General features: G+C 58.1%; 1 protein-coding gene across 4 annotated transcripts; it reads right to left on the bottom strand.

Annotated features, from left to right (window-relative positions):
- LINGO3 (leucine rich repeat and Ig domain containing 3) lies at positions 1 to 25,336 on the bottom strand. 4 transcript variants are annotated; one of them, XM_017838396.1, is made up of 3 exons: positions 24,694 to 25,336; positions 12,575 to 12,678; positions 1 to 1,876 (listed from the first exon to the last, which is right to left on the bottom strand). In XM_017838396.1, the coding sequence occupies exon 3, from the start codon at positions 1,842 to 1,844 to the stop codon at positions 27 to 29; it is 1,818 nt and encodes a 605-aa protein (XP_017693885.1). In that variant the 5' UTR covers positions 1,845 to 1,876; positions 12,575 to 12,678; positions 24,694 to 25,336; the 3' UTR covers positions 1 to 26. The 4 variants fall into 4 exon arrangements, with proteins under 4 accessions (XP_017693885.1, XP_017693887.1, XP_017693884.1 ...); XM_017838398.1 differs by lacking the exon at positions 24,694 to 25,336 and adding an exon at positions 23,703 to 23,765; XM_017838395.1 differs by lacking the exon at positions 12,575 to 12,678.
- Positions 25,337 to 26,425: the final 1,089 nt, after the last annotated feature.

Below are 26,425 nucleotides of genomic sequence, written 5' to 3'. Positions count from 1 at the left end.
GACAACGCTTCTCTTCCGGGAGAGCCTCAGATCATCTTCATGTTGAACTTCCTGGCCCCTCCCTGGCCCGTGGTGGTGGTGGGCCCGTCCACTTTGCGGAAGGAATACTCCACGGAGAAGTTGTTCTTGTGCTGCCCCCGGCCGCGGCTCCACACGAAGAGCAGGAGGAAGCAGAAGAGCACCACGCCCAGGAAGGTGATGCAGCCCATGGCCGTGGAGACCAGGATGGTCTTGAGGTCCAAGGTAAACTTCAAGAAGACCTGGGTGTCGTTGTGGAAGGTGTCGTTGAAGTCGCTGAGGTACAGGGTGCGGTTGGCGCGGTGGGCGCCGTCGGCCGGGCGCCCCTTCACCGTCAGCGTGGCGAAGTAGGTGTCGTTGCCGCCGGCGTTGCTGGCGATGCAGATGTAGGTGCCGCTGTCCTGCACCTGGGCGAAGCGGATCTCCAGGGTGCCCCCGGGCAGCACCGTGGCCCTGCCCGTGCTGCGGGTGGTGATCATGCGGTGCTGGGGGGACACCCAGGCGATGGAGGGGTCGGGCTCCCCGTCCGCCCGGCACAGGAAGGACACGGACTGGCCCTCCCGCGCCGTCACGTGCTGCAGCTTCCGATCCCGGATCTTGGGCTTCTGGCAGGTGAAGTACTCGAAGAGCACTGAGTCCGGGAAGTCCCGCAGGGCGTTGCCCTGGATCTCGGGCGGGGAGGAGCACATGGGCTGCTGCCCGTCGAAGTTGAGCGTCTTGCGCCGCTGCAGGACCCAGAGGAGGCGGCAGTCGCAGGCCAGGGGGTTCCTGTCCACCCGCAGCGTCTCCAGCGTGTTGACCGAGTGGAAGGTGCTCTCCTCCAGCGTGGACAGGAAGTTGCTGGAGAGGTTGAGCAGCCGGATCTGTCTCAGGCCGGAGAAAGCCTGCGGCTCCACGGACACCAGGAGGGCACCCACGATGTGGAGCTCCTGGAGCCGGATGAGGTCCTTAAAGGAGCCCTTCAGCACAGTGCTAATGGGGTTGTAGGACAGGTTGAGGTACCGCAGGTACACCAGGTTCCTCAAGGCGGCGGCGGGCACGGCTGTGATGTTGGTGTAGGTGATGGAGAGCGAGGTGAGGTTCAGTCCCTGGAAGCTGGTGGGGGAGACCTCTTCCAGCAGTGGCCAGTTGTCGATCTCCAGCTGCAGGAGGTTGTAGAGCTTCTTGAAGTTCTGGTCCTCCAGCGCAGAGATGCTGAGGTGGCGGAGCCGCAGCACCTCCAGGTTCTGGAGGTAGGAGAGCGACTCGGCCGAGATGGAGGTCAGGTTGCACTTCTCGATGGTCAGCTGCTCCAGGCCCAGCAGCCCCGAGAAGGCACGCTGGGAGATGTACACCAGGTCGTTGTCACCCACCTCCAGGCTCTTCAGGTTCCGCAGGTCCTGGAACATGTAGTCCAGCAAGATGACAAGCTTGTTCTCGCTGATGTCCAGGAGGGTGAGGTTGGTCAGCTTGGTGAAGACCCCGGGGGGGATGAGCTTGAGCTGGTTCCCCCGCAGCCGCAGGGTCTGCAGGTTGAACAGGTTGCTGAAGGCTCCGGGCTCCACATTGGAGATGATGTTCTCACTGAAATCCAGCTCCTCCAGCAGCGGGTACGGGGACAGGTCCCCGGGGTTGAGGCAGCGGATGCGGTTCTTGTTGAGCTCCAGGATCCTGGTCTCGGTGGGGATGCCCTCGGGGATGGAGGTGAGGCGCTTGCGGTGGCACACCACGGATTTGAGGTGTGGGGCGCACTCACAGCGGGCGGGGCAGGATCCCACCCACGGGGGGCTCAGCAGGACCACGTGCAGGGCCAGGACTGGGAGCCAACATGTCATTGTGTGGAGCATCTCTAGGGGCTCACTACCATCCGCCTGGGAGCCTGCCAGGGGAGACACGTGGAGTCAGTGCAGGCTAAGAGTCCTACGGTCCCAGGTCCCCCATGTGGTCCTCAAACCATGACCCATGGGCTGATAAGGTCCCAATTTCCCCAGGAAACCCTCCAGATCCTTTTCTCAGCACCCAGTGTGTGACTCGGTGATCATGCCCTGTGCAAACCTGGGGTAAATGAGCCTCACTGTGCACACCCTCTCAGGAGAACAGGGAAACGGAGGCAGGGGAGAGGTTTGCCAGAGGAGCCACAGCTGCAGACCCACAGCTCGGCCTCTGCCCCCGGCTCGCCCCGCTCTGTTCCCCTGATGGGGCACACACAGGCACAGGGGACTGTGAGCACCCCGGGGTGATGGGGGGACAGACCCTCGGGGCAGTGCAGGAGCAAAGAGCACCCCGGGACAGCACAGACCCCCCGGGCAGTGCAGGATCAAAGAGATGCCGGCAGAGGCCTTGCAAACTCGTGACACGGGTGGGATGCCCCATCCCCTCCTCTCATCCAGCGGCACAAATCCAAGCCCCCTCTCTCCCTCCTAAGCCCAGCACCAGCCACCTTCGGACAGGCCTTTTCGGAAGCCCCAAATCCCAGCCCCGGGCTCTGCGCGGTCCCGCAGGACCGGGGACGTTTGGTGTCGCACGTAGGGACTGGCCCTTGTCCCCACACCCCTTTCCCCCTCGGGGGGATTAAGGCGGCCGCGGGCACAATCTTTGCGCCGAGGGATTAACGCCGCGGTGCCCCCGCTGCCCCCCTTTCCAGGGATTAGCACTTGGCCGCCGCTTTCCCTTTTCTTTGCTTCCCCTTTCCCACCCCGTGTCCCCTCCCGTGCCCCAAATCTGCCGGGCTGCCTGGAAAGGCATCTCCCAGTGCCGCCGCGAACACCTCAGCCGCCTCTCCTTAACAAAACACGGTCATTAACCTAATTAAGTGGCAGAGCTGCTCGGTCGGGGCACCGTGGGGTGTTTTTGGGTCTGGCAAGGGAACATTGGGGTACCTCCAGCCACCCCCATAGAGGTGCAGTGAGTGGGGTATTGACTCCCCCCCAGTATGGGGGGCTTTGTCCCATCACTCCCACAGCACTGGGACAAACTGGTGTGCAGCCCCCCGGGGCAGCCAGGCTGGGTCCAGCCCTTCAGGGAGGCCCAAGCTGTGGCTCTGGGGAGCACTAGACCAAGCCCAAGCCTCCCTCACATGCTCCCTTCTGTCCCTCTGGGCACATGAGGGCCCCCAAATGTGTCCATCACTCAGCAGGACGTGGGGAGGATGTGACATCTGTGGCTGCTCAAGGCCATCGTGGTGTGGCTGCATGTTCAAATCCATCTTGGTGCCTCTGCATGTCCTCATTGCCCAAAAGCATTGCCCAAGGCACTTGGGAACAACCTTGGGGAGCTGAGGAGGATTATTGATCCTCTCTGTGCTCGCAGAGGAAGTATGCAATCTCCAAGAATGATTTCCTGCCCTGATCCCATTACCCAAGCAGAGCAATTTCTGGCAATAAACCCATTCCCTGGTGCAATTTTGGAACCCGGGAGATTATCTTTTATGGACATGGGGGGCTGAGGGACAAGTGGTGGCCTTGGCAGTGCTGGGATAACAGTTGAACTCGATGATCTCAGAGGGATCTCCCACCCTCAGCGATTCTATTCTATCATTCTATGACTCTTTTTCTTTGGTGCACGTCTTAATTTTGCCACACTTCCCTTTTTCTTCCAACGAACTCAAACCAACAGAGAAGTGTCACCGTTTCACACAACCACAGGGAGGGGATTTAACAGCACTGGCTTCCCTTGCTGGGGACAGTGGGGTGGGACTGGAGACCCCCCTGCTGCCCCTGCCCCTCCTTCCCCTCTCCCCAGCACTGCTCAGATTCACTCCTTGCACTCAACCCCCCCATCCAACTGGGGGTCCCCAAATGCCCCCTGGGGATGTGGCTGGAGCTGCTTGGCAACCTCTGCCTTCCAGTGCCAGGAGCCACTTTGTGCTGGTTGGTGGCCCCAGGAACCTGAGCTGGCTCTGGGTCCTCCTGGTTCTCAAGGCTCTGCTCCTGCTCTGTCACAGGTGGGTAGGATGTGACCAAGAACGACCGGCAAACCCACAGGGAAAAACCTCCCCGGTTTATTGGGACACTTCTTTGTTCTACTGAAATAAATAAACGTGCCCAGGTGCCTCTGCCAGGCTGAGGGTCTCCCCCACTGTGCCCCCCATCACTCCCTGCCAGGGGCTGGGGGTTTCTGCCCTTCCCCTCCCTGCCCGAGGCAGCCGAGCACAGCCCAGCTCTGCCCCGTGTTCATTATGAATGAGCCCCGGGTAACCCGACTCCACTTTTGGTTACTACTGCGGCCACCCGAGCCTCTAAGCAAAGGTACAGAGCTGCTGGAGTTGTTTTCCCTGGCAGATGGGCAGCGGGAGCCGCAGCCCCGGGCTCACCTTCCTGCTCCGCAGCCACCCTGGCAACCCCTGTCCCATGTTTGGTTCAGGCACCCCCACTGTAGGGGCAGGAATCCTGGCTGCTGGAGTTATCTGCCCTCTGTTTGGGTGGTTTTACCTGTTCCTGCTGGGTTGGACGGACAGTCACTGCCTGGTTATCCATAAAACAGTGGGAACTCTAACACTGTGCCACAGCTGTGGAGGTGGGCGATGGCTCTCGCAGTTTTACCTGGGAGGAGGACGACTCCAGCCCAGGAGGAGGAACAGGAACATTTGTTGTTGCTGTTGCTGGCTGCCCTGGCACCCGTGGGTGCTCTGGTGGAGCTGGGCACAGCCCCAACACCCTCAGCAAACGCCACAGAGGGGATTAACAGGTACTGGGTGAGCCCCTCCTGGCAAATCCGGGGCCATACGAGCTCAGGAGTCAAGGCTGGCTCTGTCTCTGCAGGTCTCTGCCAGCCCAGGACACCCTGCAGGAGCTGCCCCAGCTGCAGAGACCCCCAGTCCCCTGCAGTGACCCCTGGGCCCCCGGTCCAAGCCGGGTTGTTTATTAATAGCTCGTTACTGCGATAGTCCCGGGCTCACCTGCTCCCGGGGGTCCAGGCCAATTAAGCCTCCAGTGCAAGGCCTAGATAGAGGCTCTTCTCCTCATTTAATTTGTTTTTAAAAATAACACAGGCCTGCTGCACGCAGGGCTGGGGCACAGAGCCAGCAGAGCCTGGGGCTGAGGGGCTGTGATGGCAGGAACCAGAGCAGAGACACTTCAGCGACTTGTGAGCCCCTGGAAGAGCCCGTCCCTCCCTCCCTGCCTCCTTCCCCACCAGGATGTGTGGCCACCGAGCCCATTCTGTCCCAGCAGCACGGAGGAACTGGTTCTTGGACGATCACAGAATCATGGAATGGTTTGGGTTGGTAAGTGCCATTCTGTGGGAACTGATTCCCATCCCACCCCACCCCTGGAAGTGTCCAAGGCCAGGCTGGACAGGGCTTGGAGCACCCTGGGATAGGGGAAGGTGTCCCTGCCCATGGCAGGGGGTGGAGCTGGATGGGCTTTAAGGTCCCTTCCAACCTTATTCTGATTATTCTGGGATTCCATGATTCCTGCAGGTGGGATTTTGCTCCTCTCCCCACCTGCTCCCAGACCAGAGGAGGCAGCACAGTCCCTTCCACCTCCTTCAGAGTGCTCCTGCTCTGCTAGCATGTGCTCAGCACCATCAGCTCCTCCAAGAGCAGCTGCTCCCCCTCTGCCATTTCTCCCTTTTTCTGAACAAAGGCCACAAAATCAGCCCAGGGTGACATTTCCAGGTTCCCCTGCTTGGACATCTCCTGAGCACAAACACCTCAGGTAAAACAATGCCTTGTTTTATGCTTCCAGCAGGATGCAAATGGTCCTGCTGAGACCTTCTCCTTCCCAAATCCCACCAGTGTTGCTCCAGGCCTGGGGTACTCCCTTCCTGGGGTGGGGGCAGGCAGAGGCACCCAAGGGAGGTTCTGGGCTCAGTTTATGGGATGCTGCTGCATCTTTCCAGGCATGGGGACCCCGGGGAGGATGGAGATCCCTAAGTAGGGAGGGAGAAAATGGGGCAGCAAGTGCTCAAAAGCCCAACGGGGGGATGATCCCAGCCCTGACACACAGGTGCCAGTGCCAACGACTCATGCCAGTGCCAGCATGTCCCAAATTTGGCACGAGACAGGAAAAGGCTCCTACAAACACCAACAGCAGCCAAGTGCTGCTGGAAACACCCTGGGCACTGCCGGCAGCCAGCCCTGTCCCTGTGCCACCCTCACTCCCTGGCTGCTGTCCCCACCCCACACCCGGCTCCCAGCCAGGGGAGCCAGTGCCAACCCTGGCCTGGCTGTGCCAGCCCCCTCACAGACACTGCCAGCCCCGGGGAGGGGGTTTGGGCTGGGCCTGGGGGGGATGGAGCATCCAGAAATCCCTGTGGAAGCAGCTCAGTGCTTCCCCAGCTCATTTACAGCTGCCAGGACTGGGGGAGAGTTCTGAACTCACCCTCAGCATGAGATCCCTCTGCTCCCCAACCCCAGGGTGTGACCTAAATGAGACCCAGATTATCAGGAATGGGAGTAGGAGTAGGAATAGGAACAGGAATAGGAATAGGAGTAGGAATAGGATTAGGAGTAGGACCAGGGCTGCACCAAGTGGGCTCGATGGCTTGTCTGGGACTCCAACCTCCTGGAGCTGCTGGCAGGGGCTTGGGGCAGAGGATAGGCCCCCTGCTGCCAGGCACTGCCAGAGGTGGGTGCCAGGCTGAACCCTGGCCCCAGGCCCTGCACAGGGCTCAGGGCAGCCAGAGCTCCTTGAGACTGGACAAGGAGTTCCCAGGGCTGTGCCAAAGTCTGTCCAGACATTTGCTGGCTCTGGGCTTTGCAGAGCACCCCATCCAAGCCTTAAGGTGCCCATCCAAGCCAAAAGGTGCCCGTCCAAACCAAGCTGGAGCCCAAGCTTTGCCTGTACTCAGGTTTCTTCCCAGCCCATGAGTAGGGATGGGGAACCTGAGCCCCTGTGAACTGTCCCCATTGCTGTGCCAAAGCCTGTCCAGACGTCTGCTCCTTCCTCCCTGCCAGGAAACCTCGAGCCCTCAATGACACCTTGCAACAGCCAGCAGAAACACAGCCCCCCATGTGGTTTTGGGGCTGAAAAGGCAGAAACACGGGGTCCCCAGGGAGTCTGCTTCGTCCTCAGCTCTTGGTGGTGACGCTACTGACGTTGACCTGTGGCACCACGGGCTGATGGGGATCCCTGGGGGGACTTTTTGGTCTTTTTTAGACCTGACAGAGCAGTTTTATGCCCAAATGTGAAGTCAGGGATCCAAACCATGCCTTTCCAGCCACTGCTGCAGCTCATGGCAGAGACACTGCAATGAGGACCAGAGGTGACCTGTGCCACCCCTAAAACCAAATCTGTGGCTCCTGCAGCTTTATTTCATTTCATTCTTTATTTTTACCTCAAGTCTGCAGAACCAGTGGGTTTGTGGCCACACTGAGCTTGGAAAAAACCAGAAAAGACGTGGGGGGATGGAGAGGATGGAGGTGACGGGGAGGAGCTGAAGGGGCATCCCCAGGACCTTCCCTGGCTCCTGAGGTGACACCAGCAGGCTCCTCCCTCCGTGTCGGGCAGCAGAAACATCCCAGCTCATTCTGGGGCGTGGAGGAGATTAAATCAGCGCTGAGACATAAACAAAAAGGCAGGGAACTCTGAGGGTCAAAGCAGGCCAGGGATGTGCCCACGCCAGGCTCTGGTGATCAGGCAATTAGCAAACCAAGCATGAGAATAATGCAGCTGAAACAGGGAGAGGAGGAGAGAGCTGGGGGTAAGAAGGAAGAAAATCAATCACCAGCCCTAATGGAGAATTATCCAGTAGAGAGTTATTCCTAATCCCATCAGAGGCTGGCTGGGAAACAAATTCTCTGGGCTCTGCCGCTCTGGGCGCTGTTTTTTCTGGGTCAGTCCCTTTGCCAGCAGAGCCGGGCTGGGCAGGCAGGAGGGCAGAGCTGGGGGAACAGAGGGACAGCTGAGGGGCTGGGTGGGCACTGGGGCAACCTCAGGGGTTGGGGGACACCCAGCAGGGCCCCTGTGGTCCCCCATCCAGCAGGATCCCTGTGGTGGGTCCCCCCACCCTGCAGGACCTGCAAGTGGCCTGAGGGTCCTCAGGGCATCAGGTGGCCAAGTGACTGTCCCCAACAGCCATGTCAGAGCCCAGCAGTGGGGCTGGGACCACGGTCACCCTCGTGTCCCTCTCGAGGCTGTTCAAACAGCAACAGATTTTCCTGACAATGTGCAGAAATGGGGAGAGAAAGCGTGAAAGGAGCCATGTGTGCAGGAGACAGGCTCTGCTGGGTCACTGCAGAGTGTCCCCAGGCGTGCCTTAAGGGCTTGAGAACATGAAAAGCTTCTCCAGAAGGGAGTTATTTTGGTGGCTGGCAGCTGCTGCATCTCCTGCAGCTCCTCCTGCTCAGCAGCCCCAGGTCTTGGGGCCGGAGCAGTGGCTGTGCCAGCTCCCAGCTCGGCAGGATTTATCTTCCCAGCCCACAAACTCCATGGCTGGTGCCTTCAGTGAGCCATTCTCCCACCCCAGGATCCCACCCCGAGTCCACAGGACACTCCACTCTCCACTTCCCTCCCCCGTGGAAACTCCCAGCCCTCGCAAAACGCCACGAACACCCAGGGCTGAGGATTCCCTAATGAGCTGAGACACCAGGGAGACGACTCCAAAGAAGCCACTGCTTATTTTTAGAGACAACCTTATGATTCCTGAGCACGTGGCCCAGGCAATACTGTGCAGGCAGCCACAGATTGGCCACAATCTGCTTTTCTTCTTGATAGACATCATGTCTGAATCTCTATCTCCACAAGATGCTCCCAGGAGAGAAGACATTTAGATACGACCACAACGTACAACATTTCTGAAAGGTCACTGCATGTACCAGGCACGAGGTGCAGAAGCCATTCATCAGCACCAGGGGCTTTGGGGAGCTGTTTAATATTCCAGGAGCATCTTTATTTCTCTACCAAGGTGAATAACTCCTCTAAAAGGAGGGAAGGGGGAGCAGGACAAATGGGTGCTGGACTTATTTCCACCCAAGCAGTTGGATTGAACCACCAGTCAGACCTGGATCTGCTACTGGGAAATGGTGGCTGAGACTGAACCTGACCTGGATCTCAACAGGTTCAGCACCTACTGGACCACACAGGAGCAAAGGCTGAGCTCAACTCCCCCTCTCCACCTGCAGCCCAAACACTTCGCTGCCACTGAGCTGCTCCACATAGAAATGCTGGAGAGGAACCCCACATGGACACCAGGGATTGTTTTTGTGAAGATTCCCAGCCAAGTCCCTTCTGCACAGTGAGAACTTCTGATTTGCAGAAGCCCATTAATATCATGGGCAGGATGAGGAGGGTCTGGAAGGCAAATGTGGGCTGACAGCCCAGACCCCCAGGACCACCCCAGTCTGCCACCAGCACCAGTTCCTGGCCACAGCCCCCAGGATGTCCTTGTCCCTGAGCACCCACCCAGCAACGAGCTGATATCCCAGGTCCAGGAGGCCTCCACTGTAAAACCACCTTCCTCCTCTCCCACCCAAGGGCAGGATACAGCCCAGGGGCTTTGGGCTTTGTAAGGGCCCCACCTGAGCCAACAGGTCCCCATCTGAGCCAACAGGTCCCCATCTGAGCCAACAGGTCCCCATCCAAGCCAAAAGATGCCCGTCCAAACTTAGCTGGAGCCCAAGGTTTGCCCATATTCAGGTTTCTTCCCAGCCCATGAGTAGGGATGGGGAACCTGAGCCCCTGGGAACTGTCCTCCTGCCATCTCAGTTTTAGAGCCCACACCACAATGCTGCTGAGAGATTTACAGTACATGAGCCTCCCCCAGCCCTGGCAGCACAGATGGGACAGTCGGGCACAGACACATCCCAGCTACAAGCAGAACATCTTGGAAAACAGGGCCACACTCCTGCCAAGGGCTCCTGCCCCCACAGAGACACAAATAAAGACCATTAAATGAGAGAGGGGAATTTGCTCCTTGCCCTGCAGCTGCCTCCCCCTCCTGCTTCCTGCTTTCCCAGCTCATCACTCACCAAAACACAGCCTGGGAGCAGCACCCTGGGAGCAAAACCTCGGTGCAGGAGAGCACTGAATCCAACGTGGATGGAGTGATGTGGAAAGGGATGGAGGGAACATATCGGAGCCTGGTCAACCAGGACATCCCCAGGCAGAGCACAGGCTGTGCTGGGGACACCCCACAACGTCCCTAAATGCACATCACCCAGAGGGGCTCTGGAGCAGTGGGGAGAAGGTGCCACCTCATCTCATGGAGGGACCCTGTGCCTTTTCTGCTCCCAGCCAGGCAGCTCCATAATAAATGAAGTGCTGGAGCAGGATGATTAATGGTGGGAACAGCAAAGCATACGCTGTAATTAGCCACCTTTCAGGAGGCTGATGGATGACGCTGCTCGGGGGCGTGCGGAGCGCTCGGAAGGCGCACGTGCAGCCACCCCCAGCCCAGCCCCGGCCCAGCCCCATCCCAGTCTGCCCAGCAGCGCCCAGCAGAGCCCTCCAATGCTGCTGGATGATGACTCCATGGCACTGAGTGCCAGCTGCCTCCCACGGGCTTTGCCCCAGCGAACGCCCTTGTTTGTGTGCCCGGCCGGCCGTGCCAGCCCTCGTTAGCTCGGGTCGTTTGTTAAGCTCAGCTTCTGAGCCCCTCGTGGGGCTGGCACATAAATCATGCCATGATCACTGTCACTTGCTGCCAGGGCTGGACCTTTGGTGGCAAAATCTCCTCCTAATCCCTCACCTGAACTGCGGTGGCACCTCCGTGTGCCAGGCACTGCTCTGAGACTCTCTGAGGCTCACGGACAAAACAACAGCCATTTCCAGGTTTGGGCCTCAGGAAGGACCCTGTTCCTGAGGGCTCAGCCCCATGGGGTGCCATCACCCACGGCAGGGGGTGCAGGGGTGCCTGGCATGGCAGAGAGCCCAGCTTTCCTCCGGAGCAGGAGCCTGGAGTCCCCGGGGCTGCTGCCTCCACACCTTGCGAGGGTGATCCATCATTCCAGAGGCTTTAATTTGACTGGACTTGTGGGCAGATGGACAGACTGACAGGCCAGACTGACAGGCAGCTGCCTGCTCTGAGGACAGCAGGGAGAGGCAGCTGTGGGTGGAAAACAACACGGTCCTGGCAGGACTGCTCAGCTCTCCACGGGAAAAGCGGCTCAGAGCTCTGCAGGCAAAGCTCTGCGGGGGCAGGGGGCGAGGGGGGCACAGCAGGAGCCCCAAACTCTGCTTGGAGTGGGAAATCCAGGCAAGAGGAGCATGGAGTGACAGCCCTCCCTCCACCTCCCAGCTCCCAGCTCTGCTTGGCACCAGTGCTGGGCTGGCTGCGTTTTTTAAGCCCTGTCTCCAGCTGCTGCATTGGAGATTTTATTGCCATCCCAATTACGATCCTGGAAGCAGTGAAAGCAAAATGCCATTACAGGGTGAGATAATGCCTGACATCCCAATCCATCCCCATCCTGCCTGTGCAAACCCCCCTGGAATAACCCCCGAGATGGGAAGGAGATGGGGGAGTCATCCCAGTGTTCCCTGAGCCCTGCAGAGCACAGATCCCTCCTGGACTCGCTGCTCAGATTTCGGGGGGGAGGCAGTGGAGCCCCGGGGTCCCAGCTGTGCCTCCCCCACACCTCCCCCAGGCTGCAGACAACAGGGAGTGGTGACATTTGGAGCGAGACACGCTGGCGTCAGTGCCCAGATCCACAGCTCTGGGGGATCAGCTGGGCTGGGGGACCGGGAGAGCAGCTCCTTTCCCACGTGCAGCCCCAGGAGGTTCCCGAAAAGTCAGAATTCTCCGTGGTGGGAGGGGAGGGGGATGGCAGGGCTGGATGCTTTAACTCCCTGTCTAGCACCTTGCCAGCAGAGCCAGGGCAAAGCCTCCAGAGCCCCAGGGTGGAGCCGGTGGACTCCCAAATCCCATGAAACCCACCCAAATCCCAAATCCCGAATCACTGCTCCTCAAACTGATGCTGCACAGGCACCCTGGCATGGCCAAGGCTGGGAACTCCACTGAGGCCAAGGCTGGGGCCCTGCTGTGCCAAAGGCTGGGGTCCCAATTGAGGCCAAGGCTGGAGACCCACTGCTGCCTGCCAATGTAGGGATTTCTAATATGGGAAAACAGCAAGAAATGGACACACACTGCTGGGATGGAAGCCATGGGAGAAGTAAGGAGAAGCAGTTCCCTAGAGCAGAAAGAGGAACTTGAACAAAAGATGAAAGGAATTAATGTTGCCAGTAGGTAAAAATGTTATAATATTGTAGCTAGAAGCAAGGACTCAGGCCTGAATGAACAATTGCAGCCTATTGTGTAAAAGGTATAAAAAGCTTACTGAAATAATGTCTTTGCTTTCACCATCATGCGAAGTCCGTGCCCTTAATTGCCACGTGCCACCAACCTCGGGGCAAGTACCAGAGCTCAACACCCCTGAGCTTCACATCACAGCCCCACTTGAGTTATTTCTTGCTTGTTTTGGGGGCACCAGGCTGGAGTTTTCCTGCATGGGACAAACCTCTGGCTCGGCAGTGCCGAGAGCTCCCACTGCAAAGGACAGTGGGGACAAAGGGGGTAATGCCACCAAGCAGGGATGGCCACGAGCTAGAAATGAGCTGGATTTCAGGTGTCCCAGCCGGGTGGGGTGTCAGGGCAGGGGTGATGCTGATCCCCCAACCCCCCAGCCCTGGGCAGCGCTCACCGTTCCGCAGGTCCGGGGCCGCACCGACATGGGGGGCTGCTGAGACATCAGAGAGCAGGGGGGGTTACATGGCAAAGGGTCCCACACAGCCAGCCTTGGCTCCTCTGGACAGAACAGCACAAGGAGATGACTGTGAATCACCTTTCCACAGTGTCCAGCACAGAAATCCCAAATAAATCCCCTCAAAGCCCAAGGATGTGGACACGGACACCTCCCAGAGAGGGGAAGCATCCTTAGTGCTGCTCCAGCCTGATGGGTGATCTCACCACTGCAGCTTGCCTGGGTTTTTATCTATCTATCTAATCTATCTATCTATCTATCTATCTATCTATCTATCTATCTATCTATAATCTATCTATCTAATCTATCTATTTATCTATCTATAATCTATCTATCTATCTAAATATAACATTATGTATCACTTTGTACCCTGAAGGATCCTCCTGGAACCAGGAGAGAGTCTGAGCCCAGCACTGCCATGGACAGCTCTGGCTGGATCCAAGGGAAGACACAGCAAATGCTCTTTGGGAATCATGTGTGGGGATTTCAGGAGGAGATGGCACCCACCAGCTCCTCAGGAGTCCTCTCATTTAGGGGAATTCAACCCAAATTTGGAAGCAGAAGTGCCACTGGCCAGACCCCCCCTCCCGTGTCCACTCCCTGGGCACTTTGTGGGGTCGACAGATGCTCCCAACACTTCTGCAGCAGATGCTGAAGACCAACCTACAGGCAAATGGTTTGCTACAGTTTTACTAAAGCATTTTGAGCTCTGTGGATCAAGTTTAACTTGCCTGTTACAAAGAAAGAAAGAATTTAAGGAGCTTCTTCTGGAGGGAAATCCAGCTCCTCCTGGTTAACAACCCACAGATATCCCAGACTCAGCCACACCCACCCAGAGGTGCTGCTGCTCTGGCTCAGCAGCTGCTCTGGCCCCTCAAGACCCCACTCCAGGTCCCCACTTGTCTCTGCCCCTGCTCTGTCTCTGCCCCTGGGGCAGCAGCAGCAGCCAGGGAAGATAATTTCTGCTGAGAGACGCTTGGGAGCCTGAGCCAAAGGAGCTTTCCAAGGTAGGGATTTGCTGGGAACGGTGGAGGAATGAGGAGCCGACTCTGCAGGGCAGCCAGACCTGGGGGCACAGGGCTCACACCCCCTTAGGGGCATCCCTGGAGCCAAGAGCTGTTCCCAGAAGGATGAGTGCTCCCCATCCCCATGTGCTCCTGAGAGCTCCAGCACCATCCATGTGCTGCCCTCGGGTGGGTGAAACCTCACTTTTGGGGTTCCTGGAGAACTGAGAGTGCACAGCACTCTGGAAAAGCTAAAATTCCTCCAGGAAAGCATCACTGCCCCAAAGCCAAAGTCAGAGGGATCCCTCCAAAACCCACCAGCTCAGTCTCAGCTGAGCAGACACCATGTGGAGGGTTCCACTTCCCTGCCACCCCCAAGCCGGGGGTCCTGCACAGCCCCCGGGGGTGGGAGGCAGCAGGACTTCAGCCAGGGAGTGGCAATCCCAGCTCATTCGCTGCTCCAGAAAACCTTCCTCTTGTCCACACTGCCTGTGTCACCCAGACTCCTCCCTGGGAGGGCAAACACCCATTCCCAGTTCCCAGAAGGTCCGAGCCCTGTCTGGCAGTCAGTGGCAGGGATGCAAACACACATTCCACGCGGGATGCACAGAACTCCAGCAGGGATTCACCCACCAAAGGGGCAGCACTAACCCCCCCATTAACAACCAAAATCTCCTGCTCAGGACGTGCTGGAGTCTGCCGGTGGAACCAGGGGATGCAGCAACCTCTCCAGGCTGGAGGCCATGGCAGGAGGCAGGACTGGGACAACAGGGACAGGGAGTTCTCCAGGGCTGGCAGAAGGATGGGAAAAGCCCAAGATGACAGGCAGGATCACTTCTCCTCAGCACAGGGGGCTGATCCACACACGGGTAGGAGGAACTCACACCCAACACCTAAAACATCAGGAGTGACCCAAACCAAGCCCAGTTGTGGAGAAACGACCCAGGAACAGCCTGGCCTGCCCTCAGCACCTCTGGGGGAGCTTTGTGGCACCACCACCAACTACAGGGGGGGACTAAAATCCTGTAGGTACTAACATCCCATGTGAATTAAAATCCTGTGTGAACTAACATCCCCTGTGAACTAACATTCCATGTGAACTAAAATCCTGTGTGAACTAAAATCCTGTGTGTACTGACATCCTGTGTGTACTGACATCCTGTGTGTACTGATATCCCCAAGGATTTTGCCTCGAGGGGATCCAGAGGGATCCCAGCTCCACAGGGACGATGCACAGCGATCTGTTGGGGATACCTGGCACTGGCAGCTGCTGTGGGGCTGCTCCAGTGCCTGAGCAGTGTGACAGTTGGGAAGGAAATGGGTTTGTTTCCCACTGCAGTGCCATGGTGGGACCTCCCACGCTCTGGTGTTCCAAGGGGGATGCAGGAGGCACCACGGGTGATGCTCGGAGCCATCACCACTCAGGGCTTCAATACAGTCCCAACACAGCAGCTCAGCTGCTGCTCCTGGTGGCCGGGCTCCAGCTCTGGGGATGGATAAAGCAAAATTTAAACCAAATTCCGGCAAGCTGGACCTACCCATGTGTTTACTGCAAACCTGCTGAGAGTAAATTGCTGTAAAGCCAAACGTGCCCAGCTCCCAGCACTGCCCGGCCCCTTCTGCCCTCCCTGCAGGCAGCCAGGCACGGAGAGGCTTTGCTTCCAGACCTGTCTGAGCATTGGGAATGCTGGAATTTAAGCTCACTTTAGAGACCACCTGGGCTTGGCTTGTTAGGTGAGCCCGTCATTCCCAGCCCTGGGAACAATCAGGGGCTCAGTTGATGGTCTTGGCATTTGTTTTTGGCAGCTCGTGTCACTTAGCAACCTCTGTTTCATGTTACCTCCGGGGTTTTTGTCTGCAAATACACTTTAATCCCTGTGAAAGGGGACCCACCAGCACGTGGGTGAAGTGGCTCAAACCTCCTCCAGTCCCACCCCTGACACCAGCACAGCTCCCTGGCTCTGCCCGTGTTTGTCCCACCAGGGCAGCTGCCACTGTCTGGCCCCTGTGCCTTGTATTTTAAGGAATATATTCTTAAAGTCTGTATTCTAACTCCTTCCTAGGCTGCTCAGTGGAGGAGCCAGGGGATGAGTCTCCTCCCCCCTGGGAACCACATGGGACCACCATGGAGGAGAGAGCAAGTTCCCAGGGAAAGTTCTGTGCGTGGGACTCTTGAAGAAGTTCAGCAGCAAAGCCAAAAGCCAAACAGGCCCAGGTGTGCTGGAAATCAGCAGAAAACTTGTACCCCCAGAGGACCAGACCAGGATGGCTGAGTCAAGCTCTTCTAAGGCAGGAGCATTCCTTGGGATGAGCACATCAGCTCTTCCAGGCAAGGCAGCAAATCTGCAGAGAGCTGCAGGAAGGGTCCTGGGGGTCCTGGTTGGTGGCAAGATGGATATGAGTCACCAGCGTGTCCTGGGACCAGGGACAGGACCCAGGGAAGGGCTGGAGCTGTGCCAGGGGGGTTGGGATGGATCTCAGGGAAAGGTTCTTCCCCCAGAGGGTGCTGGGGCACTGCCCAGGCTCCCCAGGGCAGTGGGCACGGCCCCAAGGCTGCCAGAGCTCCAGGAGCGTTTGGACAACGCTCTGAGGGACAGGGTGGGATTGTTGGGGTGTCTGTGCAGGGCAGGGGTTGGGCTGGATGGTCCTTGTGGGTCCCTTCCAGCTCAGGACATTCCAGGAGTCCTTCAACACCCCTGATGGTGCCCAGGATCCAGCCAGCATTGCACTGCCCTGGCATCCAGGAGCAGGGAGCAGTAAAGCCAGAGACTTTTGCTCATTAATGTAATTAATGTCAGACTTCCCAGCCAGCCAAGCTTCCATTTGACCTTTAGTTACTGGAATATGAACAATAAAAGTGACACGTTATCACCGAGGAGGTGTCAGGGGCTGCTCATCTGAAATCCTTGGTGAGATCCTCTCCCAGTAACAGGCCCCCAAAAGAGCAAAATGTGGAAAAACAGCAGGGAAGGAGGAAAAATTCAGCTCCACCTGCCCCAGAAGCACAGCAGGGACAGGGCATCTCCCAGATTCTGGGGGGGCACAGCCAGAAAGAATCCCAGGGAGAGAAATGGAGAGAGAAATAAGGCAGAGCTGTTAAAAGATGGAACAAAGGGGAAAATAACTGTTTCTGAAGAGCCTTGGGAAAGAGGGAAGTCACTGGGATGGAGGAAGCTGTGCCAGGCTCCAGTGGCACATGATGGAGCCAGCATGGACAGGATCCCAGTCCAGCATGGAGCGATCCCTGACAGGGATGGCCCTGCCTGGGATGATCCAAAACTCACAGGGCAGCAACAGCCTGACCCAGAGGGAACCTCAGGGCATGGAAAAAACCCTGGCAGCCTTGGTGGGAGGTGTGTGGTGAGGGATGAGCCTGACCCATCAGATCACAACTCTGCCTGTCACTGCAACATCAAACAACCCGAGCCTGGCTTTCCAGAGGTTGCCAGATGTTGGTGGAGGGCTGAGCAAGGCAGGGCAAGAGGCAGCGGTGCCAAATCCCAGTGGGATTTGTCGGGAATTGCTTCGCCACAAGGCTGGTGCTTGATGCAAAAAACACACCCTGAAGGTAAGAAAGGCAACTGCTCCCTGAACTGGGGATGGAAAAGGTCCACGCTCCACAGGAACTCCTGGAGCGACACCCCGGGACGGCGGGCAGGGCTGCCCAGCACCACCTGCTGTGGTTCCTCGGGAGCAGCCCAAAGGTTCCAGCTCCACGTCGGCCCCGGGCACAAGGACTGAGGAAGGATTATTCCCCCCCTCCATTAGTCACACTTAGTTAATATTCTTGCTTATTGAAAAAGGTCACAATTTCGATCTCATTTATGTCACTCCACCTTCCCTTTGCAGTTGCAGGGTCCTGCTCGTTTTCCATCCCTAATTAGTGTTTAATTATGTGATCCCTGCTCCATCCCAGCACCAGACAGAGGTCCTGGCCACACGGCCTCCTCTGGGTCTCCAGCGAGGAGATGCCTCATGGAAAGCTGACCCAAGAACAGCCCTTTTCCCCTGGCAGCACGAAGGGAACCAGATGGACTTTCCTTCCAATTTAAATGGAAAAATACAAAAATAGCTCATTCTGTCAATATTGAAGGGTTGGTGTCCAGCTGTCCCAAGCACCGGGAAGGTCACACTGGGTGACCCTCTGGAAAAAGAGGCCAGAAGCACCAACCACCCTTGTGGTTTGCTGCACCATGCTGGAATCAGCAGCCAGGACACAGCTCTGGGCATTGAGCTCAACACCTCCCACTGCCCCTGAGGGGAATCAAACCCCCTCACTGATGTGAGGTGTTACACCACGGGGATGTGGCTGATGGAGTTTGGATGCTCAGCCAGAGCCACTTTAGTTCCCCTGCTCTGGAAACCTCTGCTGCTGCTGACCTGTGAGGGGCACCACGAGGATTGTGCTCATGAGGCCTTTTGAAGATGGAAAGGGCCTTCCCAAGCCTGCCTGAATCCTGCTCAATCCATCCATAGTCCATCCCCAGGGCCAGCACAGCCTGACCACTCTGTGTCCCAGCCCAGGCTCCTGGTGCCACAGGGCCAGATGAGGTGGTCCCACCATGTGCAGCTCATCAAGGCCTCCTCAATTATTTCAGTCTACAAATGAACCCTCTCATCCACCTGGACTGAAACAGCAGCCAAATTGAGTAGGAAAAGCAAGCAGGGCCTTGGGGGGATTTTTCTGGAGATGCCAAGTCTGGGAGATGAGCTGGAGCTCAGGTGCACCCCCTGCCCTGAGTCCACGTTATCGCTACTCCTTCCCTCCTGTGCCTGCTGTGGGAAACAGCCACAACGTCCCCACGCTCCCAGCTCTGAAGCCAGCAGGTTCCTCAGCCCCAGGCAGGAACAGGACCATCCCCACCTCCTAGGCTCATCCCAGGTCCCCCATGACCCTCCCTGAGCCTTCTGGGAACATCGGGGTCCCTGCGACCTGGCAGGTGCTCAAATGCACCCAGGGCAGCAAACGGGGTAGAGGGACAATATTTGGTTTAAATTTTTCCTCTATTCCCTTCCCATTAAATATTTTCTCTCCTCCTTTCCAAGAACCTCCTTTATTTCTCCCCATCTCCCTCTAGCAACAGTCTCTTGGAGAAACAATGAATTTTTAATAGGAGGGGGCGGTGGGAAGAGGCAGACCCTGAGGCAAGGAGAGAAAGCATTGATCTGTTAAATAACCCACATCATCACCAAAGCACATTTTAGGGAGAGGGAACCATGTGAGGGGCCACACAGCCTTGGGCAGGGTCACGGACTCCCCATCAGGATGATGCCACACAAGTTCCAGGCAGGGTGGATCCTGCTCAGAGGAGCTTTCCCAGCCACTCCACACACACGCTTGGGTCTGGGTGTGCAAGACCCCGAAGAGGCCATTGCACAGGGGGGGAACCCTCCAGCTCTCCAGCTGTGGGTTGTCCCTCTGCAGCACCTTCCCCAGGAGGGTGGGGAGGCCCTGGCACAGGTTTCCCAGAGAAGCTGTGGCTGCCCCTGGATCCCTGGGAGTGTCCAAGGCCAGGTTGGACGGGGCTTGGAGCAACCTGGGCTGGTGGAAGGTGTCCCTGCCCATGGCAGGGGGTGAGATGGGATGGGCTTTAAGGTCCCATTGTGGGATTCTGTGATCCCAAAGCTGACCTGTACCCATCTGCTGGTCCCTGCATCCCACTCAAAGCCTCCCCAGGCTCTGCAGGGCCAGGGAGCTGAGGATGCCCAGCTCCCCTCCAGCAGTGCCTGGCCCTGTCCCCCCATCACAGGCTGAGCCTAAATATAGTCCTTGGTTCTCTTTCCTTGTAGTGCTCTGAGTGAAAGTCCTTTCCCATGAACTCACTGTTGCTTAATAAAGCACAAACCCTCAGAGACCTTGATGCTGGGCTGTGTCACTTTAATTGTCAGTGACACTTGTTCCTCTCCACTCCAGTCTGTGGCTGCTGCTATTTTGGTTGGCACATCAGGAGCTGAACGAGGTCCGTGCCAGTGAGGCTGGGGCAGCTCTAAAAACCAACCCCACATGATGGATAGGGCTGCAAATTGCAGCCAAGCTCGTGCTGGTGGCATGAAAAATGCAGGGGGATGAAGGCAGAGAAGAGCTGGGCTGAGCCAGAAGGTGCGGGAAGGAGGAGGGCACGTGCTGGGATGGCTTTGCTGCTCGGGGAGATGGATGGATGCTGCCCCTGCTCCCAGCCTGGCACCCGGGATCCCGGCCATGGGGTGCCTGTGGGGATGCCAAGGCACTGTGATAGCCTGGGGAGCACAGCCCAGACCTTTCATGGCAGGCTTTGCTTTCCAGCTCACCTCCAGGGAAGCTGTTCCTCGCAGTCTGCCCAAATTATCCACCCAAGTCCCAGCTATTCGACCACGCTGGGATGACTTTACTCCTGCCCTGTTTTCCATGAAGAAGAGGGAAGGGCAGCCCCTGCCAGGGACCAGGGAGGGCTCCCCACTCGGACAAGTGCCACTTCCCTGCCTTGCCACCCATGCCAGTCCTGGCCCCACGTCCTGCCCACCCTGCAGACCTGGAGCACTCCCAGGTTCCAGTACAACCCCAAAGCACCACGAGCTCAGGCAAAGGGATCCAGAGGAGAAACCAGCACAGGTCATTGCCAGTGGCCCAGCAAGGCTGTGGTCCAGCCTCACTCCCACATCCCCTGAGCCAAACCTTGTGGAAGGATCTGCTTCAAGGTAAACCCTACGAAAAATTCCCCAACAGCCTCCCAGAAAAGTCCATGGATAACACCCGAAGCCAATCCCTCTCCCTCCCATGGCCAGAGCCAGCACAGCTCTCGCAGCATTTCCGAGCACTCTCATGGGTTTTATTCCTTCATCTCCTCTCAAACCTCTGCTCTGAACATTCCTGCCCTCCCCTGTTCATTTTGGTGCTTTACCACGACTCCCAGAGTGGCCCTTTGGGCTCTGGTGGCAGCACCTTCTCCCCCTCTCTGCTGCAGTTCTGCCCACAGACCAGAGAGATGATCCGTGATGCTCCTTCCACCCTGCTCGGACAATTCCATCCTGGATTTACAGTCACAGACACTCCCAGACAGCAGGAGCTGGGCTGTCTGAGAGAATGTGTCAACCTACAAAGCCAGGCCTCCAGACTAAGCCATGTACAGGCAGGGAAACCGAGGCACGGGATGCATGTTGAGGGGTTTTGCAGCCTCGTGGTGAGTCTGTGTGTCTGGGGACAAGCTCAGGCACGGCCTCACTTGGCTCCTGCTTCCCTTCACTCTGAAATGTGGGATTTGGGACTCGGGGAGATGTTGCTGGTGACAGGCATCCCACCTGGGCTGCCCACGGCGCAGCGAGCCGGCGGCGCGGGAATTGCCGCTGCCCACGCAAAACGCTCCCGGCCACGTGCTCCACATTCCCAATGGTATTTCCAGGGCTACAGCAACAGCTCACTCCCATCCTGGGGATGGGAACACAGCAGCCACACTGCTCACATCTCGTGGAGCAGCCCAACTCCTCCTGCCTTATGGCAGCTCCACTTCCCCATGCTGCCGAGCAGAGAGGGACCACCTGCTCCCGGTGGGAAACGGGAGTGAGCTGACAACCAGAAACGGGGGGGGGGGGGGGGAATCAATGAATTTAAAGACTTGAAACAGTTTTAAAGAATTTAAAAAATTTAAAATCCATTAAACACAGATTTGAAGACTTGAAAGGCCGAGCACATTCGCAGACAGCGCCTTGTCCGTCTGTGCCATCGGGCTTTGAGGGCAGGGTTTAATTGGGGGCTGTGCTGCTGCTGGAGGGAAGTGCAGTGATTAGATTTGGGCCTTGGAGGGAGGAATGAGTTATCTGGTGCTGCAGGATTAGCACAGCTAATAAAAGCAGACATTCCTGAGCTCTAAACACTATAAAATAGGAAAAAAGCCCCTGGCCCTGCTATCTTCAGCGAGGGATCATCCCCTGGGAAAGGTTGAGCCTGGCAGCAGTGGGAGATGGGGCAGGATCTGCCCTGGCTCTGCCACCACAGCGAGTCCCTGGCACAGCCACGTCCCATCCCAGGCACCAACACCAAGGGGGGTGAAACATGAAACAACCACCCCGTTTCTCTGGTCTTCTTGCTCCTTCCTCCCAACAGGGCAGGATAAAAGCAAAATGTACTGATTTTTAAGCCAACTCTGTCCAGAAGCTGCTTTTCCTCCTGCTTCCCTACACTGGAGGGAACAGGTTTGCTCCCAGCTTTTGGAATGCTTCTCTGGCTGCTTTATAGGCTGGACATTGTGTTTGAGAGCATCTTCCCCCAAGCTCAGCTCCCAAACCAAGGGCTTTGGGGAAGGCCCTAGACATCCACGTGGGATTTCTGCAACCTCCGAAAACCACGAGAAATCTTGGGGTGACTAGAAATCCCCTCTCAAAGCTGCTCTGGCCACAACTCACCCGGCACTGCCAGTCCTGCAGCAGCAAGAGGCAGCAGCTCCGCTCCCTCCCCTCCACCTCAGCCACAGGACTGCCAATGATAAATACATCGACTCAAATTAAAGCAGATCAATCCCAGGCTGCCAAACTGGCTGCTCCCCAACTCATCTGGAATTATTTTCCCGTTTAAAGGACATGCCCCACGTTTCCTGCCATGTCCCTGGAGTGCCAGGACCTTCTCCTGTCTCCATCCTGCAGCACAAGGGGTGAGGAAGCAGCAGCAAAAGGCAGAGGTTTGGGATGCAAAGCCTCGAGGTCCCCCCCTTTACCAAAGGGTTGTCAAAGGGTTCACCACCTGCATTTTTAAGGTCAGCAACAGAATCTGTCCCTGGCTTTAAGGACACACACGATTGTGTCACACTGAGCTGCTGTTCTGGGAGCCGCTGGGCAACTCTGCTCTTGTCGGGCTTTTTGGCTTGAATTCCTGGTGTTTTGATTGAGAGGTTTGTAGGAACTTTCCCTCTCTGCATGAGGCTTTTCCCATGGTGTCACCCCATGGGGCTGGACCTGGGTTTTGGGGTGTTCTGCTCTAGGCAGGATGGTCTGTCCCACAGGGCGAGAGCAGCACCACGCTGGCAGTTGAGACCAGCCACAACACTAAACAGTAACTGGGAGCTCCGAGAGGCCCAGGCTGATCTTCCTCAGGCCACCAAGCATCTCCAATCCCAGCCAATTCCCAGGGTCCACCCGCTCCGGCTCCGATGCTCTTTCCTCTGAAGGGGTTTGTGCTCTGGGATCTGCTGCCAGGCTGCAGATCCCGGCACTGATCTGCTCTCCAGCTGTCTGACATCCACTCTGCCTGCTCCTCTCATCGTTCTCCCCTCCTGGTTGCTCTTTTCTCCTCCCCAAACCCTCATCTCAGGGTAAGGCTGGGCATGAACCTGAGCAGCTGCTGCTCCCCTGCAGTCGCTGCCTGCGCGAACGCCATGGGATTTGGAGCACCTTTTGTCAGGTTTTAGCTCAAATCCGCTTTGCAAGTGGATTAAGGAACTGGCACAAAAGTACTCTGGCTGTGGAGTGGGAAGAGGCAAGGCTGCTATTCCAGCACGGCAATAGGAGCCAGGGATGCTGCGCTTGCCGCCTGCTCCATTTCCCCGAGAAACACAGCCCGGTAACATCCGCGGTTAAACCAGCCCTGGGATTTCTGACAGGAGAATCCGCCTAGCCCTAAAATCCAGGATGCTGAGGGAAGGGGCAGGCAGGGCCCCGGGGTGGCGAGGAGGACCTGCAGCATCCGAGGGGGGAAACAGGAGCCAGAGGAGATGGGAAAACCCTTCCCGACGCCTGGCGATGCTCAGACCCGCTCGGCTGTGGCAGGAAAGGGGCTGCGAGCGGCGGCCCCGGCGCTGCCGGGCGGGGGGGCTGCGGGTACCGGACCCCCGGGAGCGCAGGGCGGGTGCGGGCTGGACCCCCCCGCGCCGCAGCGAGACCACCGAGACCCCCGGTACGACCCTGCGCGGGGGCACAGCCCGGGGCTGCGGAGGGGCCTGGCGGGTGGGCACAGCCGGGCATCCCCCCGGAGCCGCTCCGGAGGCGCCGGGGGCAGGCGGAGGAGGGCGAGAAGAAGGTGGGTAGGTGACCCCCGTCACCCACGTGTGCGGCCCGGCCACGACCCCCCTCCCCTCCCGTCCCCGGGACCCCGCACTCACCGCTCGGGGGCCGCTCCGGGGCTGCCCATGGCGCGGCGGCGGCGCGGGCAGAGCCGCAGCCCCGGGGGCGGCGGCGGCTCCGGACGGACCCCGGCCCGGCCCCGGCCCGTCCCCGGGGGCGGCGCGGCGGCGGCGGCGCCTCTCGAACCGCGTCCGCCCGTGCGCTGGAGCCGCCCCCCCGCGCCCCCCGCCCGGGGGAGGGGACGGGGCCGGGGGAGATGCGGGATCGGGCGCGGAGCCCGCGGAGAAGCGCAGGGAAGGGCTCCGGGCTCCGCTTCCCGCTTTGCCGCGCTCAAAGGGGAAGGGTCCCCCCCGGACAGACGGGGGTCCCCAAGCCCCGCAGTGCCCTGGGTGGGCCCCCCGACCCCGTGTCAGCGCGCTCGGGTACCCCCGTGCCACCCTGCGTGGGGCACCCGGCACCGCGCCAGCATCCCTGGGTCCCCCCCGGCCCCTCTCTCTGGGCTCCCCAAGCCCCATTCCAGCACCCCCGGGTACCCCCACACCACCCTGCCTGGGCTCCCATGCCAGACCAGCACCCACAGGTACCCTCTGCCACCCTGCCTGGGCTTCCCCCAGCCCGTGCCAACACCCCCAGGTACCCCCACACCGCCCTGCCCGGGCTACCCCAGCCCCACTCCAGCCCCCCTGGATACCCCCGCTCTGCCCCAGCCCCGTGGCAGCCCGTCTGCATCCCCCTGCCCTGTGCCCCCCCGGGACAGGGTCCAGGTGCCACCTCACCCCGAGCTCCCCTCGCTGCTCTCCCTGTGGAGGTGGTTATGGACCAACACAGCCATTTCCCCCACTCCAGCTGGGAAACTGGGGCATTTGGGGCACGAACAGCCCCGGGAACAATCACAGCCCCCAGCCCAGCCATGGCTCCTGCATTTGTGCCCCCGCAGTGGGCTCCAGTGCCAGGGAGATGCCAGGCTCACGGGACAATAACCTGGAGCCCCCCAGCAGCACCCACAGCCCACCTGGAGACAGCACTCACCATGGCCCATCCCTCCTCGGAGCTCTCCTCCTGATTTGGTGAATTAGGCTTTGAGGATGAGAGGGGCCGATTCCCTCCTTGGGGCTGATTTCTTTCCAGGGTGGAATTGTTGCTCCTCTCCACTTGTCCCTGCTTGGTCCTTAGTGTTGCTGGTCCCTGGGCTGCTGGAGTGGAGTGTCCTGTGCCCTTGCTGTGCTGTGTGACAGAACCACCTGAGCCATTCAGTGACATTTGCTGCATCTGACAGCGGGTTTTGGCAGCATCTCCTCCAGTTTATGGAAAACTGAGGGAAGGCTCAGGGGGAAGGAGCAGGGCACAGCCCTGAACCCCACGTTGGTGGGCTCTCCTATGAGATGTTCTCCTCTGAATCAGCTCCATTCATGCAGGGTGTTGTCAGGAGAAATGTGAAGCTCTTCCAGCTTACAGGTTCCACTCCCAACTCCCATCCTTTGCTGCAGCCCAGCTCTTCTGCTCCTGGAGGTTTCTGGTGCCTCCTGCTGCTCGTTTGCTCCAGGATGTGGATTTATAATTTCATTGCAGGCACAAGCACCCCAGGCTTTCCCCTTTGAGGTTCATCCCCATCCTCAGCCCTGGATCTGCAGTTAAAACCAGGAGATTTACAGGGCTGTGAAGGAACTTCATTGCTGTTTTAAACAATATCAACTTATCTGCTTAATAGAGGATGAAAAATCCAAGCGTGAAAAACGCGATTGGTTTATTTGGAGATGTGTTTTTAAGAGGCCGGTGTGGGGGGAGGGTGTGCTGGAGAAATCCACCTCTCATTTCCATTCCCCAAGATGAAAAGGTGATTCTGGCTAATTTGAACACAGTCATTAAGCTGCTGTATCAAAAGCACAGAGTCAATTAAGCAGGTCCCCCCCACCTCGCTCCACGGGCCTGCCTTGTTATTAATCAAGGGATGGGGGGAATTGCCTGGATCCCGTTGCTGGGAGCCAAGTGCTGATCTCATTTGGCCTGATGGAAGATGCTTCCCTGCCTGGTGGCCAGGGTTAGGGTGGATCTGGGGGAAGCAGAGCACTGACAATGCACAGGGGGAGCTGGGGGAGCCCAGGCTGGACGGGACCACCTTGTCCTTGTCCCCTCCCCAAATATCTCACCAGAAAACCAAGTTATTTCTGTCTCACTGTGCCCCCTTTGTACCATTACTTTACTCTGTGGGGAAATCAAGGCACAGATGAGTGATTTGATCAGAATACGGGAAAAGGCAGGTTGTGATTAAAGCCTGTGATGTAGGTTTTGACTCAGCCCTGCTCCAGGTGCTGCCCCATTGCTGCCTCCTGCCATCAGCTCTGATGCCCCTTTAGCATCACTTTGGGCTTTAACAAGAGAGCAGGACAAAGATGTGGTGGAAAGGCATCGGGGTGAGGCTACAACCCCACTCTGCACGTTGGAGAAGCCCAAAGGGCCATGGCCCTTGGTCACACTCTCCAATTAAGTCAAATTGGCTTCAATCTGAGCATTAATCCAAAGGGACCTCACGCCAGGGGCCAGGCTGGGCAGGGGGGCCCTGTTCTCTGTGCACTCTGGGCTGTGGCATTTGGGTGCTGAGACAGGATCTGCTCCCCTCCTTAGGTGCCCTGGGCTCTACCCTCACCTGACCCCCCTTTCCAAGAGCCTGACCCTGTGCAAAGTTCCCTCCAAGGTGAGGATGAGGATCCATGAACCACATTGCTCCAAACTCGGCCCCTTGCTGAGCATTGGGACGGGGATG

The sequence above is a fragment of the Lepidothrix coronata genome, unplaced genomic scaffold (genome assembly GCF_001604755.1).
Source record: "Lepidothrix coronata isolate B3197 unplaced genomic scaffold, Lepidothrix_coronata-1.0 Scaffold336, whole genome shotgun sequence".
NCBI lineage: Eukaryota > Metazoa > Chordata > Aves > Passeriformes > Pipridae > Lepidothrix > Lepidothrix coronata.
The sequence above is the reverse complement of the archived record's forward strand: the minus strand, read 5'-3'. Positions and strand labels throughout refer to the sequence as shown.